At 24.4% G+C, this 17,328-nt stretch overlaps 5 protein-coding genes across 5 annotated transcripts; 2 read left to right on the forward strand and 3 right to left on the reverse strand. All coding sequences in view use genetic code 6, as the record gives it.

Annotated features, from left to right (window-relative positions):
• Nucleotides 1–369: 369 nt before the first annotated feature.
• TTHERM_00497870 (transmembrane protein, putative) lies at nt 370–1,143 on the forward strand (the record flags this gene model as incomplete). Its single annotated transcript, XM_001027975.2, has 2 exons — nt 370–625; nt 674–1,143. The coding sequence occupies 2 exons, from the start codon at nt 370–372 to the stop codon at nt 1,141–1,143; spliced, it is 726 nt and encodes a 241-aa protein (XP_001027975.2).
• Nucleotides 1,144–1,816: 673 nt separating this feature from the next.
• Nucleotides 1,817–3,674, reverse strand: TTHERM_00497880 (60S ribosomal protein L3, putative; the record flags this gene model as incomplete). Its single annotated transcript, XM_001027976.3, has 2 exons — nt 1,817–2,425; nt 3,108–3,674. The coding sequence occupies 2 exons, from the start codon at nt 3,672–3,674 to the stop codon at nt 1,817–1,819; spliced, it is 1,176 nt and encodes a 391-aa protein (XP_001027976.1).
• A 934-nt stretch (nt 3,675–4,608) lies between these two features.
• On the reverse strand, nt 4,609–7,306 carry TTHERM_00497890 (hypothetical protein; the record flags this gene model as incomplete). The annotated part of the gene is made up of 2 exons (XM_001027977.2): nt 4,686–7,306; nt 4,609–4,630 (listed from the first exon to the last, which is right to left on the reverse strand). The coding sequence occupies exons 1-2, from the start codon at nt 7,238–7,240 to the stop codon at nt 4,609–4,611; spliced, it is 2,577 nt and encodes an 858-aa protein (XP_001027977.2). The 5' UTR covers nt 7,241–7,306.
• Nucleotides 7,307–8,210: 904 nt separating this feature from the next.
• Nucleotides 8,211–13,022, forward strand: TTHERM_00497900 (phospholipid-translocating P-type ATPase, flippase family protein). Its single transcript, XM_001027978.2, has 9 exons — nt 8,211–8,494; nt 8,704–8,956; nt 9,065–9,391; nt 9,683–10,506; nt 10,562–11,018; nt 11,079–11,654; nt 11,972–12,258; nt 12,310–12,423; nt 12,571–13,022. Exons 1-9 carry the CDS (start codon nt 8,369–8,371, stop codon nt 12,874–12,876), a joined length of 3,270 nt encoding a protein of 1,089 aa, XP_001027978.2. The 5' UTR covers nt 8,211–8,368; the 3' UTR covers nt 12,877–13,022.
• Nucleotides 13,023–13,701: 679 nt separating this feature from the next.
• TTHERM_00497910 (hypothetical protein) lies at nt 13,702–16,196 on the reverse strand (the record flags this gene model as incomplete). The annotated part of the gene is made up of 1 exon (XM_001027979.2): nt 13,702–16,196. Exon 1 carries the CDS (start codon nt 16,192–16,194, stop codon nt 13,702–13,704), a length of 2,493 nt encoding a protein of 830 aa, XP_001027979.2. The 5' UTR covers nt 16,195–16,196.
• Nucleotides 16,197–17,328: the final 1,132 nt, after the last annotated feature.

Below are 17,328 nucleotides of genomic sequence, written 5' to 3' on the forward strand. Positions count from 1 at the left end.
TAACTAAAAATTTTTGTTTATTTTAAGATTATTTTGAAAGAAACTAGAAAATTTAAAAACTAATTACATATATTTAATATTCAAGATCAGGATATCATTTTATAATTGTTATGCTAACTGTAACTTATTTAAAATAAACTATGTTTATATCCCTAAATTGTTTAAAAAGTACAAAATAACTAAATAAGATTATTGTATTTCATTACTCATATTTTAAAAAGTATTAAATTTTAAAGCAAGTAAATAAAGTGAAATAATAAATAGATGCTAGAGTCATAAACTAACTAAGACAATTTTTGATAATATTTATATTTAATTTAATTAAAACTATCAAAAAAATCTAAAAAATTAATAAATAAGTGTAGGAAAATGAGTTCTTTCTTAGTTTGGAGAGAAGAAGGTCATAAATATAATTGCAGTACTTCTGAGGCCTTTATGATGGTTCTAATTACTGCTATTACAAACTTTGCCTGCATGCCAGCTCTTTGCCTTCTTTATAAAAAAAATTTAGTATTTGAAACATACGTAGGTGTTTTCACATTCGTAACTTCGTTTATGTACCATTTTGTAGAAAGCATAGGAGCAGAAAAGCTTTTCATGAAAGAATTAGAATGGCATTAGTTAGGTAAAATAATTAATTAAAAACAATAACTTATAATTTATTTAAATGTAGATAATATTGGTGCTATAATGTGCTTCATTACTGTTTTCATTCATATGGCTAATTTCTAGAATTACAATTTATAAATGCAATTAAATTACTCAGCTATGTTCATTGTAATTATTCTTTAAGTCGCTGATCCTTGGAATTTGACATTCACAGTTGCTCCAATTGTTATTTATGCTTTAATAATAATAGCTTTGGCAATTTATTTGAAAACTTAGCCTTTTACTAATAGATAAATGACAATTAAAGGTTTTTCACTCATCTTTTTAGGTGCTATATTCTTTTCTCTTTCCTAAGATGAGCACACAGATTATTTAAGAATATACCATGGACTTTGGCACTCTGTTATTGGTTTATCTGCTATTTATACATGGTAGTCTCATGAAAAGGAGGGTGAAGAAGTTTATATCACAACAGTATTTACTACAAAAATAAAGTATCAAAGTATTTAATATGAATCAAATAAGCATATTTGATAAAAGGAAGCAAAGTATATAAAAATGTATTTATTTGTAAATAAAGTTTGCTTGTAATTAAAAAACACTATTAAATTAATAAATTCTATTGAATTTTTTGAACAATTAAGTAAATGTTAAATAAATGATGAAGGGTTAAATTTATTTAGATTTTTTAAGTTAATTTTTAAATTCTTAATTTGTATCAAATTATTTGCTTTCTAATTTATGTTTATATTAAATATATTTATTTGAGGCTCTTTAATCATTTAGAGATTTTGTATTTTAATTCATATATCTTTTAAATTAAAAATATCTTCAAACTAAATTTAAAAACCTGTAAAATTGTAGTCAAATTTAGCTGGAAATTACCATTCAAAAAATTTGTTAAAATTGAAACACTTTTTATTAAAAATAAATAAATAAATGGTGAAAAAAATTTGTTATTCTTATTGAAACAAATTTGGTTAGAATTTTTAAAAAATTAAAATGATTATTAAGCATGTAAATGATAATAAGATTGATAAAACAAAGAGAATGAATGAATTAAAGGAAGAATTGGTGATTATTTGAATTTAAATATTAATCTTGTATGTTTTATATATAAAGATAATATGTATATATTAAACTGTAATTTTCAGGAAGGAAAGAAAATTAATAGTTTTAGAGGTTTATATTTGCTAATTCATCAGAATCATTCGCTCTTGGCTTCGACCTTTTTGGTTCTGTCTCTACCGAAGAATTTGTCCTTTTCTTCGACAGTTTGGAATCTACCGTGACCAATCTTGGAAGAGGTATCGATGAACTTAAGGTTGATGATTTCCTTAGCAGCACCGTGGGTTTGAGGAATAATGGACTTTCTTAAAGTAAGAACTCTCTTCTTGGGACCAACGCAGCAACCCTTGATCATGATGAAATCGTTCTTGACGACACCATAGTGGGGGAAACCACCCAAAGGAGTGATAGCCTTATCAGTGACATCACCAGCAGTGGAAGCATTGGAAGCATCATCACCCTTACCGACTCTGTAAACCTTCTTGTTGGTTTCGGTTCTGTGGTGATAACCCAATTGACCAGCTCTGGGGACAGTGAATCTGATTCTGGAAGGATGCCATGCACCGATACAACCGACCTTTCTGTAACCTCTATGGGTCTTCTTTTGTAAATGCTTAACACCGAATCTCTTGATGACACCAGCGAAACCCTTACCCTTGGTAACACCCAAAACGTCGAGCATTTCGTTTTCAGCGAAGATGGAGTCAACCTTAACTTCCTTTTCTAATAAGCTCTTGGCGAAAGCAACCTTTTTATTAATTCAAAATAAAATTAACATCAATCAAGCTGATTCAAAATTATCAAATGCACTCATGAAGATGAATAATTAATTTATTAATAAACTAATTAACTAACTAACTAAAATTATTTTTAATAATCTAAATCTAGCCATTTATTATTTCATACTAAAGTATTTTTATTTTTTCATATTTCTAAATATATTCTTTAAACGAATAATTTATTTTTCTTCACAAAATTATATTTCATTGATAATATTTAAGAGAATTTGCATCGAACATTTTAAATATTCTATTTGTTGATCGGGATATTTGTTTTTTCCTTATCAATTTAACTGGTTTATTTCTATTAATGCTGTTTTCATCAAATATTTTGTTATTCAGCTCTGCTTATATGCTTAAAGAGATTATAATACTTCCCAATATAAAATTTTCTTTATCCCTTAATTTAATCTTTACTTAGATCACTATTTTAGCTTCTAAAATATGACTAGGCATTTACAGTTGCTTTTTAATCTTTCACTTTTGTATAATTGGCATGTAATGCTTTGTTTATTCACTTATGATTATATAGAAAACTTTAATACTAAAATTTGCTATCTTTTAGATTTTTTTAGCAGCTAGTTAAGAAAAATTTCATTCATCTTACACGAGTAGTTTAATATTTATTTAACTCAAAATTTAATTAATTACCTTTTCAGCAACCTTACCACCGTTAACTTAGATTTCGAGGATGTGGTTCTTCTTTTGTCTAAGGTTGAGCTTGCTCATGTTGGTGTGAGCAATAACTCTGACGACAGAGCAGTACTTTTCGATTCTCTTTAAGAGGAGATCTTGAGCCTTTTGGTCGAAGTTCTTTTCGTGATGAGTGAAAGCCTTCTTGTTAGAGTTAGCCCAGTTCTTGTAGAATCTCTTCTTGGTGTTGTTATCGATGGTCTTAGCCCAGACGGTGGTCAAAGCTCTGAGACCTCTGGGGGTATCAATGTAACCGACGACACCGACGATGGTCATGGGGGGACATTCGATGACGGTAACGGCTTCAACAACTTCCTTCTTGTTGTGTCTGGAACCAGATCTGTCGACTTCTCTCAAGATATGGGTCATACCAGCCTTGAAACCAGTGAAAGCGGTCAAGTGGGGCTTCTTGGAGGGATCATCCTTAGGGAAAGATCTGCATCTACCTCTGTGATGTCTTGTTCTTCTTCTGGGTCTGAAACCGAGGGAGCCGTGTCTGGGGGCTTCGAATTTTCTGTGAGACATTTTATTTAGTTTTGTCTTTTATTTAATTAATTTGTATTTTTCCTTTATCTTTATTTATTTATATTAAACAAGACTTGTGTTCTATTTTATACCTTCAAGCAAAGGAATTTAATTCCCTTTTTTTAACTTAAATTAATTTCCCTTTTTTGTTAATTTTCTTCATAGATAGATAGATATCTCATTCTATCCTCTCCATTTATAATGTTTATATCTATCCACTATATGCCCTTGAAATGAAATAATGTTTGTAAATTTACTGTATTTATATCTCAATCAATTTAATTATTTGTATATTCATTCAAATCATATTTTTTGTTTCTTTGCTATTAATACTTCATTTGTATTTTGCTATTCACTGAAGATCAAAGCAAAAGTAATATTATTTTTATACCTTGCAATTTTAAAATATTAAATATTTATATTTGTTACTGTATTCACTTATGAGATTATTGAAAAATGCATCTAATAAATTAGAAATAATAAATGTATAATACTTGTTTTATTTAAGAAATTGATTCTTATAAAAACTCTTCTTAGTTAATTATTAATCAAATATAGATAGATAAATCTAAAATCAATTTTCAAATAAAAAATTAGTTCAAAGAAGAAGGCTAAAAACATAATTGAATGAATACTTGCTTGATCTGAAATTTATACTAAAAAATGTTTACAAAAAACAAAAGAGTAAAAAAAAATATTAATTTTTAAAGATGTAAATTTGAAAAAGAAAAACAAATATTAAGCATATTTAAAATGATTTAAGAGTTTTTAATATTTGAATAATAAATAAATAAATAAATTAAATTATTTACAAATAATTTTGTTAAAAATTAATAAACAAAATTTTGATAATTAGTTTTAAAAAGCAAATATTTATTTTTGTTTTACAAAAAATTAAGATCAACCAGCATACATACATACATACTTTCTAAGATCAAAAATTGAAAGAAGTGTACCTATTAATAAACCATAAAATTAATCATTTTTTATAATTTAAGAAATAAATTTTACTTTTTCTTTTTTAAAATAGTTGGATTATCTGCTCTAAGGTAGTATTTTATGTTGTTCAAGCATGATTTGCAGTAGCTCATTTAATTTCCCATATTTTTATTTAATTCAATTATATGAGTATGAGGAATAGGATTAAGCTGTAGGCCTTACATTGGATGCTACAATTCTTTATTCTAAATTTTTTGTTTTCTGACTTCCTTTTTTATGTCTTTCATTAATTCACTAAACATGATTTCATAGCCTTCTTCCTTATTTGGCACAATATTCTTGGGTAAAAATGTAGATTTATTTTTGGGTATCAACTAAGGCATTTTTTCATTCTGATTTTTTTATGGTGATGTTGAAATACTTTTCGAAATGATGGCTTTGTCAAAGTACACTTAACGATAGTGCTTTTCAATACAAGAATAATCAGGATCATAATCTCCTGGTGCTGGATACTAATCACTGACATACTTTTTTTTGTTATAGATCTAAATTTTAGGGAGCTTAACCTTTGATTCATTTTGCTTTCTTATCATTTCTATTAATTAAGCTTCATCAAGAGCATTCATTTTCCATTTAAAATGTTAATTACCTTCAAAAAATTGTTTTTTAACACTATTAGGTGCTACTTTGTTGTTTAATTCTATTGATTGAACTTCTTATTCCTCTTTTTAATCTGGCATTAAAACAAATTTTCCTATTTGGAATTCAGAGACTTGTCCTCCCTTGTTTTGCTTCATATTTACTTCTATACAGCCTTAAGAAACAATTATTCTACTTTTACTTTCATTTGCAATTAAAGAAGCGCTTGCATCTAATTTTTCTTCTAAAACTATTTCATTCTAATAGCTATTTTTACCGCCTTTTCTATCAAAAGCTGTTAGTGTTTTTGATTAAGGAATTGATAAATTATATTTATCTGTATTAGATCCTGCTTGTATTTAAATATTCATTAAGCTTTAATTCTTTCTAACTTATTTGTTAAAATTTGAATCTATTTATTAGAAATCATTGACACTTTGCTATATTCCTTAAAATTATTCAATAGAGGCATTCCCATTTATAGAGTTTTATGATTAGCTTGCTTGATTTATAGAGTCTATTTACAAAGAAGATACTCCATAATTAGCATTTTCTATTAAGCTATTTTATATACTTCCATTAATTAAATTCATTTAGGAAACAGAAGTAGATTTTTCATCTGTTATTTAATTAATATACTGTGAGTCTGCAGCATTTTGATAGCTTTGGCCTACTCTTGTTGTAGCTGGAGAAGCCTGGTATGATGGGATGTAATACTTTTAGTTATTTACATTTTAATTATTCTAAATATATTTAAAATTATCTAAATGAGGTAACAACGAATCCTAGCTTTAATGCCTAGTTTAAGAACTATTATGAAATGTTGTAATATTACTTTATAGATTATGGGAACTATCAAGTACGTTATTTTGTTAAGTTTTTACTTAATCTGCTTGTTAATAACCAACATATGAATCTTTTTCTTATTCCTCAATAATTAAATTAGAATTGTTAGGATTGTTTATTTAAGCATTTTTGTTTAGCTATATAGTAATTAAATTTTAGTTGATTTAGCTATTAATTTTTTACTCATCTAACTATTATTTAATGAGAACTTCTGTTTTTTATTGGTTCTTACTACTCTATTAGAGATTAGATTCATAATCATTTGAATTAGTCTTTTACAAATTTTACTTAAAAATATCTTTGAGTATTAGGTTATCATCTCTTGTAGTTTTTAACTGAGATCCCTTATCAAAAAAATGTACTCCTCTTTTCATAACAAGAACTTTGTCAGTATTTGGAGGAACAATTAAACTAATTTTTTATCTTTCAATAGGCAGATTGAGTAACTTTCTTCTTCTCTATTACTATGCTTCAGGCTCAATAATAAAGCCCAAGTTATCTCTTTCATTAGCATATGGAATAAATACATCTACTGATTAAGATTTATTTTACTGCTATTATCCAAGGCTTGTAAACTATCGATATTGAAATTATTTGTTGCGATCTTTTTCTTGTAACTACTTCATTCTAAGAGCATTTTACATTTTGATGCTTTAAAGATTATTATAAACTACTGAATTGACAAATATATTATCATTTTTTAGTTTTTCTTCGTTTATTTAATAAGATTAAATCAAATCATTAATTTCAGTTTTTATTCTTTGGTTTGAAATTGATTAACCATTTATTTCGCTTTATATCATACTCATACTGTTATTTGTTTATTTTTAATGTTATTCGTCTTAAGTTTTCTTTTTAGGTGATACTGGAGCAGTATTTTTTTAACCTGTAAAGTAAGGCGCATAGATACTTTGTTTTTTTTGCAGCTATTTATTATCAAAGTTTTCTATTTAGCTTATAACTTTATCAGCTTTCTCAATTAAAAGATTAGCATCTCTCATATTTTTTAAAACATTTTTTTCAGTAAATAAAAATTCATCATATTATTTATTGTAGCTTATTTGCATCGTGTCTTTCAGTCTATCCTTTCCATCCAAGAGATAATCCAATGCTGCTTTTCGCTTTTATCTTAATATACTCATTTTTTATAAATTTTATTCACTTATTAAGTATTCTTTACTAATACCAAGCTTTATTAGTTTATTTATTAGAAAAGAAAATTAATTAATTCAATTAGTGTTATTATGTTAAATCATCTAAAATAAAGTTAAGTAAGCAATTGTTATAAATAAATATATGGTTTATTTGGCTAATTAAGGTTTTTTTAAAATCCTCAATAGTTGTTTAATTTATAAAAATACTATTTTTTGTCAAAAATAAATTTTCATTTCATCACATGCACAATTAATTTATAAATTACTTGCTTTTAAGAATTAATTTTTATAATTTAATTGACATTATTAAATATTTTAAATTATAAATGGAAATATATATTTAATAATAATTGTGGATGATGATTTAATGTTTCATCTGAAAAAATAGATTATTAGATAATATATAAATATATTGTTTATTTGGCTAATTAAGGTTTTTTTTAAATTCTCAATTATTGTTTAATATATAAAAATACTATTTTTTGACATAAATAAATGTTCATTTCATCACATTTGATAATTAATTTATAAATTACTAGCTTTTAAGAATTAATTTTTATAATTTAATTCAAATTATTAAATATTTTAAATAAAAAATGAAAATATATTTTTAATAATAATTGTAAAGGATGATTTAATGTTTTATCTGAAAAATTTAGATTATTCTATTCAAATTAATAGTAAATTAAAAAAATGAAATATTCGATCATTATTATTACATAAAATATAGTAAAATAATTGGAATGAATTTAACTATTTTAAAATTAATATAATAAAATTGATAAATTAAGAAAATTTAATTAATCTATTTTATTTTAAAAATCAGTTTAAAAAGTGTAATATATCTTTTAATTCAATATATTTTTAGGAATAAATTAAACACTATTTGTTTGAAAGAAATAGACTACATGTATATACATTTGTTTTACTAGTTATCAGAACTTGCTGTATTTTTATAAAAAATTAATATCTCATAAAAAATCAGCAATAAGCACTTTAATACTTTAAGAAATTAAAATTAATAAATACCCTTTAGATAAATTGAATTACTCTCCCCCTTAAAAGATAACCCAATCTCCGAGGCCATTAAATAAATAAAAAGTTAGGCTAAATAAAATGGCTGAGGACTCAGGTGATGAGATAGAACTTTAAATGAAGGATTAGAATGATGTTAGTGATGGGAAAAATTATTTAGAGCCTAATGGGCAAGAAGAGGATCTTTTGTTTAAAAAGAATAAAAATGTAGAAATTAAATTCTTATATTTTAAAAGCGAATCCAATAGAATGAAAGTGATTAAAGCATTTAAATTTAACAGTTTTTCTAAGTAGAAAAGCAAAAATAAAACATTTTTTTATTTGAAATTTGGAAACAAAGCCATATTTATTTATTTAGAACTAAAATATATTTGTAATATTAGATTTATGAAAATATTTATCATTAATTTTAATAGAAAAAGAAATCAGTTAGTTTTTTTTCCAAGCTGTACAATTGCTTGAGTGGTAATTCTTAGCATGAAGGAGATAGAAAAATTTACTTAGATGGGCATTCAGTGCCTAAAATAAATGTGCAAAATGTTGTGAGAAATCAAAAATATAACATTTTTACTTTTATTCCTTGTGTGCTTTACAATCAATTCAAGTTTTTCTTCAACTTTTTTTATTTATTAATATGCATTTCTCAGTTTATTCCAGCCTTAACTGTAGGTAAATAGAGTTCATTTAATTATTTGAAATGTCTTTTGAGAAATAAATATTAGCCCTAATTGTATTTTGAGAATATAGATGGTAAAAACTATTTTTTTTAATTTATAGGGTTTCTCTTCACTTACATAGCTCCTTTAGCTTTTGTGCTAATTTTAACTATGATTAAAGATGCATACGACGATTACAAAAGATATAAAAGAGACAAAGAAGCAAATAGTTCACTTTATGAAGTTATTGTCAACGGACAAATAAAATTAATTCCTAGTATGAACTTAAAAGTAGGATAAATCGTAAAAGTAAATTTAAAATAAAGAATTCCTGCTGATTTAATTATACTCACTGCTTCTGAGCCAAATGGTACTGTTTTTATCCGTACAGACTAGCTTGATGGTGAAACAGACTGGAAAATTAGAAAATGTATCAGACATACACAAAGTAAAAATAGTTTAAAATAAACTATTACGTTTATTATTACAATTTTTTGTTACTTTGAATATTTTTGTGATTTACGAGAAATAAATAAATAAAAAAATAAATAGACTGGTTTCGTAATTTACTGATAAATTAAGGTTGTGTTGTAATTCAAAAATTTTAATGTTATTGAGTAACTAAATTTTCATAAATAATTTGTCTATTAGATATGCTTTTTATTTAAATTTAACAAGAACCAGCTTTTATCAATAATTTTACTTTTTTATTCTTACTATAACTATTTTAAATTAATAGACGAAGTCGACTTTTAAAATGCTGTAAGTCTTTAAAAGCTGGGAGGTCACGTTGTCATTAACTAGCCTTAAGAAAATATCTATGAGTTTTCAGGTTTATATAAATTTAATGATCACTAAGAACCACTTAATTTAGAAAACACTCTCTGGTGCAACACAATTTTAGCATCTGGACATATATGGGGTTTGGTCATACACACAGGAAAGGAAACAAGAATGGCTATGAATTCAAGGCATCCTAGAAGCAAATTTGGGCTCTTTGATGAAGAAGTCAACTAGCTATCAAAAATATTATTTTACTTTATGATTATCCTTTCATTTGTAATGATACTTTTCCATGGATTCACATCTCTATGGGTAATTTAGTATTTCCGTTACCTACTTTTGCTAAGTAGCATCATACCCATTTCCTTAAGAGTTAACAATGACTTTGCAAAAGCAGTATTCTCCTATTAAATTCAAAACGATAAGTCTATTGAAGGTACAGTCGCAAGAAACTCTAATATACCAGAAGAATTAGGAAGAATATAATACGTTTTGGCAGATAAAACAGGAACTCTCACACAAAACGATATGATATTTAAAAAGATTATTATCAGTGAGAAATAATATACAGAAGAAGACTTCAATGAAATTAGATCCATTCTTTCCAAACATTGCCAAAAACACAAAGGTCCACTTTCTGATGTAGAAGGTGATACAATTGCAGAAAATAAAAGGCATTTGCGCAGAAAAAATGATTATTTACTTAGAGATGCAATCACAGCACTAGCAGTCTGCCACAACGTTACTCCAGTTATTGAAGACGGAGAAACCGTTCTTTAAGTAAACATACTTTTTTTCTCAAATTTAATTATTTAGCAAATAATAAATAATAAAGGCATCAAGTCCTGATGAGCATGCACTTGTGAAATTCGCACAAAGCTTAAATATAACTCTGCTTTCAAGAGATGAGCAAAAAGTAGTTGTAAGAAATGCTGCTAAAGAAGAAGAGCACTTTGAAATTCTTGCTTGCTTTCCCTTCAGCTCCGAAACCAAAAGAATGGGTATACTTGTTAGACACTAAAAGACCAATAAAATTATATACTACTTGAAAGGTGCTGATGCTATCATGGTAACGAGAGTAAGAAAAGTTTACCATCCACTTATCAATGATGACTGTGACAATCTAGCTAGAGAAGGTCTTCGTACTCTTGTTGTTGCACAAAAGCTGATTTCAGAAGAGTTTTACAAGGATTGGAGAGCCAAGTACAATAAAGCATAAGAACACATGCAAAATAGAAATGCAAAAATTAGAGAAGTTGCTGAGTTATTAGAAGTAGATATGGAGCTTTTAGGTAATTATTAATATCTATTTGTATATTAAGTAAATTAAAATAAATTAATAATTTTAATAGCTGTTACAGGTGTAGAAGATAAACTTCAAGATGAAGTCTGCTCTACAATTGAAAGTATGAGGTAAGGTGGGATAAAAGTGTGGATGCTTACAGGAGATAAAGTAGAAACAGCTAAATGTATAGCAATCAGTGCAGGTTTGTAATCAAGAAATTAAGAAATATTTGAAATCAAAGATGAAACAGATGAAATGGCTATAAGAGAACTGATTAATAAATTTTCTCATAAATCTGATTGTGTTTTACTAATTGATGGTGTATCACTGACTAGAGTAATATAATCTTGCTCAAAAATTTTCTTTGAAACTGCTTGCCAAGCTCCAGCTGTAATTTGTTGTAGATGTGCACCCAAATAAAAGGCTGAAGTTACAGAGATGCTTAAAAAATACTCCAAAAAAAGAGTACTTTGTATTGGTGATGGTGGTAATGATGTCGGTATGATATAATGTGCTCATGTAGGAGTAGGTATTGTAGGAAAAGAAGGAAAACAAGCTGCTTTAGCCTCTGATTTTTCAATTTTAGAATTCAAACACATCAAGTAGTTATTATTTTGGCATGGTAGAAACTCATATAAAAAAGGTAAATAAACATTTTTTTAATTACTATGATTTAAATCTACCTAAAAAATAATTAAGATAAATATTGATTCTAAAAGAAAATTTAAATGTTAAATTTTAAAGAATAAAATTTTATTTCAGCATTTTAAGTTTGCTGTTCAGCATCTTAAAATTTATTAATGATTTTGAAAAAAAATCTATTTATAAAATTACATTTTTATAAGACAATTAACAAATTATTGAAATTAAGAATTAATTTTGAACAAAAATATAACAAAGATTTTAAATTTAATTTTCTAAATTCTAAAATTTAAATAAATTTAATATTTTACTATAAAGCAACCACATTAAGTTTGTTTGTCATCCATAGAGGTTTAATTATAAGTATTATCTAATTTGTTTTCAGTAGTGTCTTCTATTTTGTAGCCATTCCTATTTACAATGGTATGCTGATGCTTGGTTATTCAACTTTTTATACATCTTTACCTGTCTTCTGTTTGATTTTTGACTAAGATATTTCTTAAAAAATGGTTCAACAGTACCCTTAATTATATAAAACTCTATAAAGAAACAAAAGAATGAGCACAAAATCAATATTAGTATGGATCTGGATTAGCATTTACTAAGTAATTAAGTTAATCAAATTATATTTATCTAATAATTTTTACTACTAACAGGGAGCTTTAATCATGCTTATGACTTTAACTATGTTTAAAGAAGCCTTTTTAAATATTGTGACCATTACATTTACGTCATTAATTTTTATTGAGCTTTTGAATGTATACTCATAGGTAAATTAACACTTTTAAAAATATTCTATAATAAATACAAATTTTAATGTTAACAAACCAAAGTTTATTAGCTTTGAGATATAATATAACAAAGAATTTAGAAATTATTTACTAAACTAAAATTGAAAAAAATTATTATTAAAATAGATTCATACATTCCATTTTGCAATGGTAGTAAGTCAGGTATTCACGTTCCTTTTATATGTTCTAAGTATCATATTCTTAAATAATTATATTGATACTGCTTAAATAAATATTCACTTCTTTGTTAAAGTTTCTTTGATTTGCTTATGCACATGGCTACCTGTTCATACATTTAAGATAATTTAATAAGCTTGTTATCCTAGTGAAGAAAAAAAAATAATGCGTCAAGTATTTACCTTAAAAGATTTCTTAGGAGTTTTAATAGGATTTGCTAGCTTATTGATATTTGTATTTTTATATGCAAATTGATTTATAATTTTAATTGTTTAATATAAATAAATTATGTAGTTTTAATATTTTATTTTTAATAAAAATACTTTAATGTTAATTATACTTCGTTTACATCTATAATTATTATCTTAAATGTTTGTCAGTTATTTCCAATTTATTTATACTTTTAAAATAAAAAGACAACATACATTTTATAACCATTTTTTCCTTTCAAATAAGAATTTTAAATATATGTTGATACTAGAATATCTTGTCTTTCAATAATTTATTTACTAAAAACGGTAATTCTAAAAATATTATAAAATTTTTTAATCCTAAATTCTATATTCTAAAAATATTCTAAAAAATTAAAATTGAATATTTATATTCTAAATTTATTCTAGAATTTTTAAATTCAATATTCTATTTCTTTAGAATAATTTAGAATATTGTATTCTAAAATCAAAAAAATATATTTATCTATTTTATTTTATAAAATTTGTTCTAAAAATAAAATATATCTTGTTTTGAAAAAGAGAGTTTATGTAGGACTGTTAAAATATTAAGAGTTTTTATAATTTTTCATATAATTTAGTAACATATTTTTTTAGTAAATTTTTACTTTTTTCATTGTAAAATAAATATATTTATTTTTGTTATATTACCTTATTTATTGAATTTTATTTATAAGGTGTAAATTAAAAATTTTACGAATATTAACATGTAATATTATTTTTAATTAGTTTCTATTAATATTTATGAAAATAGGTAAAAATTTTTATTTTTCTACAAATATTTTTTGGTTTTATTAAATTAATTTATTATATGAAATTATAAATAAGCTTACAAATTAAGAAAATTAATTCAAAAAATATATTTTTTTAAAATAAGAGGTAATTTATTGTTATTGTTATTGCTATTGTTATTGTTTATATTTTATTGCAAGCTATTATTTAAGCTATTTTGAATACTTTCAGGGTTTTAATTATGCTATTTTGTATCAGCACTGAATTAAATTAATTTAATTTTCTTTTAATCATTTTAATTATTAGCTGATTAAGGAGTTCTAAACTATGAAACAAATCCATCATTTAAATGAAAAAAGTTATTATTAATGTTTGGTTATCTCTATTTTTATAAATTTACATGATATTGCAAACAAATCTCTTACTAATTTTATTAATTTATTTATTGTTGATTTTTCTTATTTTAATTATTTTGAAGATTTGCATCATTTTAAAAAGATTCTTTTTACTTTTCAGATGCCACTTAATATTCCTCTAATTAATATGTTACACCATGGAATGGAGATTTGTTTCGAAGCTTAGCTTTTTTTTGCATTTCTTTTTTTTTCATCTCCTTCTCATACTCCAATTTACTTTTGAATTGTTTATACTCAATGTAATTATAAAACAAAGATCCTTGCTAATTATGAACTATTGGGCTATTTATTTGATCATTAAATGGAGTATGAGAATTTTTATATACAAATTTTTACTCTTTTTATGGCGAATTCCTTTATGATTAAACACTTAATTACTGCACGTTTTTAGTATTTTATTCTCCTAAACTTTTATTTAAATCATTTATTCTATTAATTATTTCCTCATTTTAAAATAATCCTTAAGATATATCAATCATTTAGGGTTTATCTTATCTTTTAGTTGTGTTTATACTTTAGTTAATATCTCTAGGTGAAGCATTTTAGGATTGAGGTAAGATAAATTATTACTAATGAAGAATTCTTTGTTACTTTGATTCAAAGTATTTTTAAACTGTTTCTGGTATTTCACCTTCCTTCAACTGGCTCTTAATCATATCAATACTAACGACATTAGGATCAAATCTTTTAAATATTTAAATACTTTTTCTCCTCCTTCCGGATTATGTAGTCTTTTTTGTGATTTTTTGAGGTGTTGAATTTTTTCTTTCAAAGTTTTATTATGCTTAAGGTCTATTAATTAGATATTTAGAAGGATCAGCAGACTTCATTTTTGTTGTTTAAGAAATATTCATGATAGAAGTAATTTAAATTTTATCTGGACTTTTACTATTTTCCTGAGCACTGATGATTTAACTCTCATTTTGTTAGTCTAAAAAAGATTCTCTTAAAGCTTACGGTGGATTTTACAAGCAAGTTTCATTTAATTAATGATTATCTTATTGCAACTCATGCTAATATCCTCTCTGTCCCTTTATATTTTTACTTAACAAATTAAAATAGTCACTTTCTAATTTATCAATCCATCTCTCTCTACTCTTTTAAAAGCTATCTATTCTCCTCAAAGGATCTTTATTGCTTACTCTCTTCTAATCTCTCAAAATATTTTCTTTAGAAGCAGCTTAGCCTTTAATCTATAAATTAATTTACTATTTATCTTAATTATCAGGCTGTTAAATAAGATTTTAATATAAATTCTATGACTGCTTTTACTAGTCCTAAGCTTATTGAGAAACAGATGAATTATCCAAATTAAACTTCTTAATATTATGCAAAGAAGCTCTTCTTATTTTAGCATCTTCAATCTTTTTTGATGATAATGGTTCAACGTTAAGCTGTCTTTTAGAATTTTTTACTGAAAAGCACTTTTTATCTGCTATCATTTATATTTATTTATATGGTTAAATATTTGTTTCAGTTTATTTATCTTAGCTGATGTTTTAATTATTTTGCTATAATTCTGATAAATGCGGCATCCTTTATCCTTTAATCCTATTTTTAGAATAGTCTTTACTTTCATTGACTAATTTCTCCCTTTTTTGATAAATTTAAGAAAGAAATATAGGTGTTTCATCTTCATCGTTATCCTTATTTTAATTAGAATCACTATTTTGTTAAGAGTTTGTAAATTAGTTATATGTATTGTTATTTGAGGCTGTTAAAATATCTGAGTAGGGATTAAATTCTTCCTGATAATTAATCAGACTTTCATAAATTTTTATATCTGGCTTTGTACTACCTCGAGTTGTAGATTTTTGTAAACTATTTTCATTGCTCCTGATAACAGTACTTATTACTTCTTTTTTCAAAACTTTTCTTCTTTAGTTATCAACAGTCTTTGAATTAGAGCTGTTTGGAGATCTCTTTAAATTTTAATATTCGTTAATACTCTAATGAGGAATTTCCTTTCTGTTTTTCTTGTCTGGATCCAAATTTTTACCTTAACAAAAGTTAAATGTACTGTTGAGTATCTTTAAATAGCTTTAAATTTATTTTTCTTAGTTAAATTATTAATAATTTTTGAATGGCTCATGATGATTTGTATTGTTTTCCATGTAATATAAATCTTCTTACTGATCATTTATATTTAACAACTCGTCTTTAGCAATTATTTCTAGCTGCGAGTTTGAAAACATTGAAGGGAGTAAGATCTCCTATTTGCTTTAATAATCTAAAATTGATTGGATGGAAATAAATAAAATGGATAGATAGTAAATTCAAAGAAAGTAGTGTTTTGTTTGATCAATTTTTAAATATATTTTATATTTATCTTTTACTGACAAAAATATCAATAAAAAGAATAAAAAGTAAACTTTCTTCTAAAAAATAGTTAATATCCACTAAATTATTTCTTTTAATTTGTACTTAATAATAAATTACTTTTTTGATTGTCATTTCTTTATTAAATATGGAAAAAAAATTACTATTTGTATGAATTTTCCAAATTAATTTAATTTTTTAGTATAGATAAAACACAATCAGCTAGATCCATCAACCCAATTCATTTTTGCTAAATAAAATCAAAGCTAAATGATAAACCTTTGTGAAAAAAACTAAAAGAAGAATTGATACTTAGATAAAAATTTACTTTATATTTAATAAAATATTTCATTATAAAAATGAATTAAAAAAATTAAATTGTTTAACTTTTAGTTTCAATACATAAAAGAAAGATGACTGACTGACTTTATTTTTTCTATAAATTTTTAAATACAATAAATTTTTATATTTATCCAATTAATTATGATATTTATAACATTAAATATTTTAATGTTTAATTTTGTAATTTATTTTACATTGATTTTCTCTAAAAATGTATTATAATTATTTTTTCTTTGTAAAATTAATGTTTGTTGTATGCCTAGCCCTTTCTTTTCCTCTACTCTATTTTTTTAATTTTATTATATTTTTAAAAACTAAATACAATATTTATTTTTTTTAATTCTTTGTTAAATTAAAAATAGTATTTGTTAAATAATATAGCATACATTTTATCATAATTAGTATTTTTTTTGCTTTCTGTAAAATATTTGGACAGATATCAATCAATTACATCTTCATTTGAGTTTTAAGATGTAAATTAGATGATTTAAATAAATTCACTTTTGCTAAATAAAATCAAAGCTAAATCATAAACTTTTGTGAAATAAACTAAAAGAACAATTGATATTAGATAAAAATTAACTTTATATTTATTAATATATTTCATTATAAAAATTATTTAAAAAAATTAAATTGTTTAACTTTTAGTTTCAATACATAAAAGAAAG

Source organism: Tetrahymena thermophila, assembly GCF_000189635.1.
Source record: "Tetrahymena thermophila SB210 genomic scaffold scf_8253815, whole genome shotgun sequence".
In the NCBI taxonomy this organism is placed as follows: Eukaryota; Ciliophora; class Oligohymenophorea; order Hymenostomatida; family Tetrahymenidae; genus Tetrahymena; species Tetrahymena thermophila.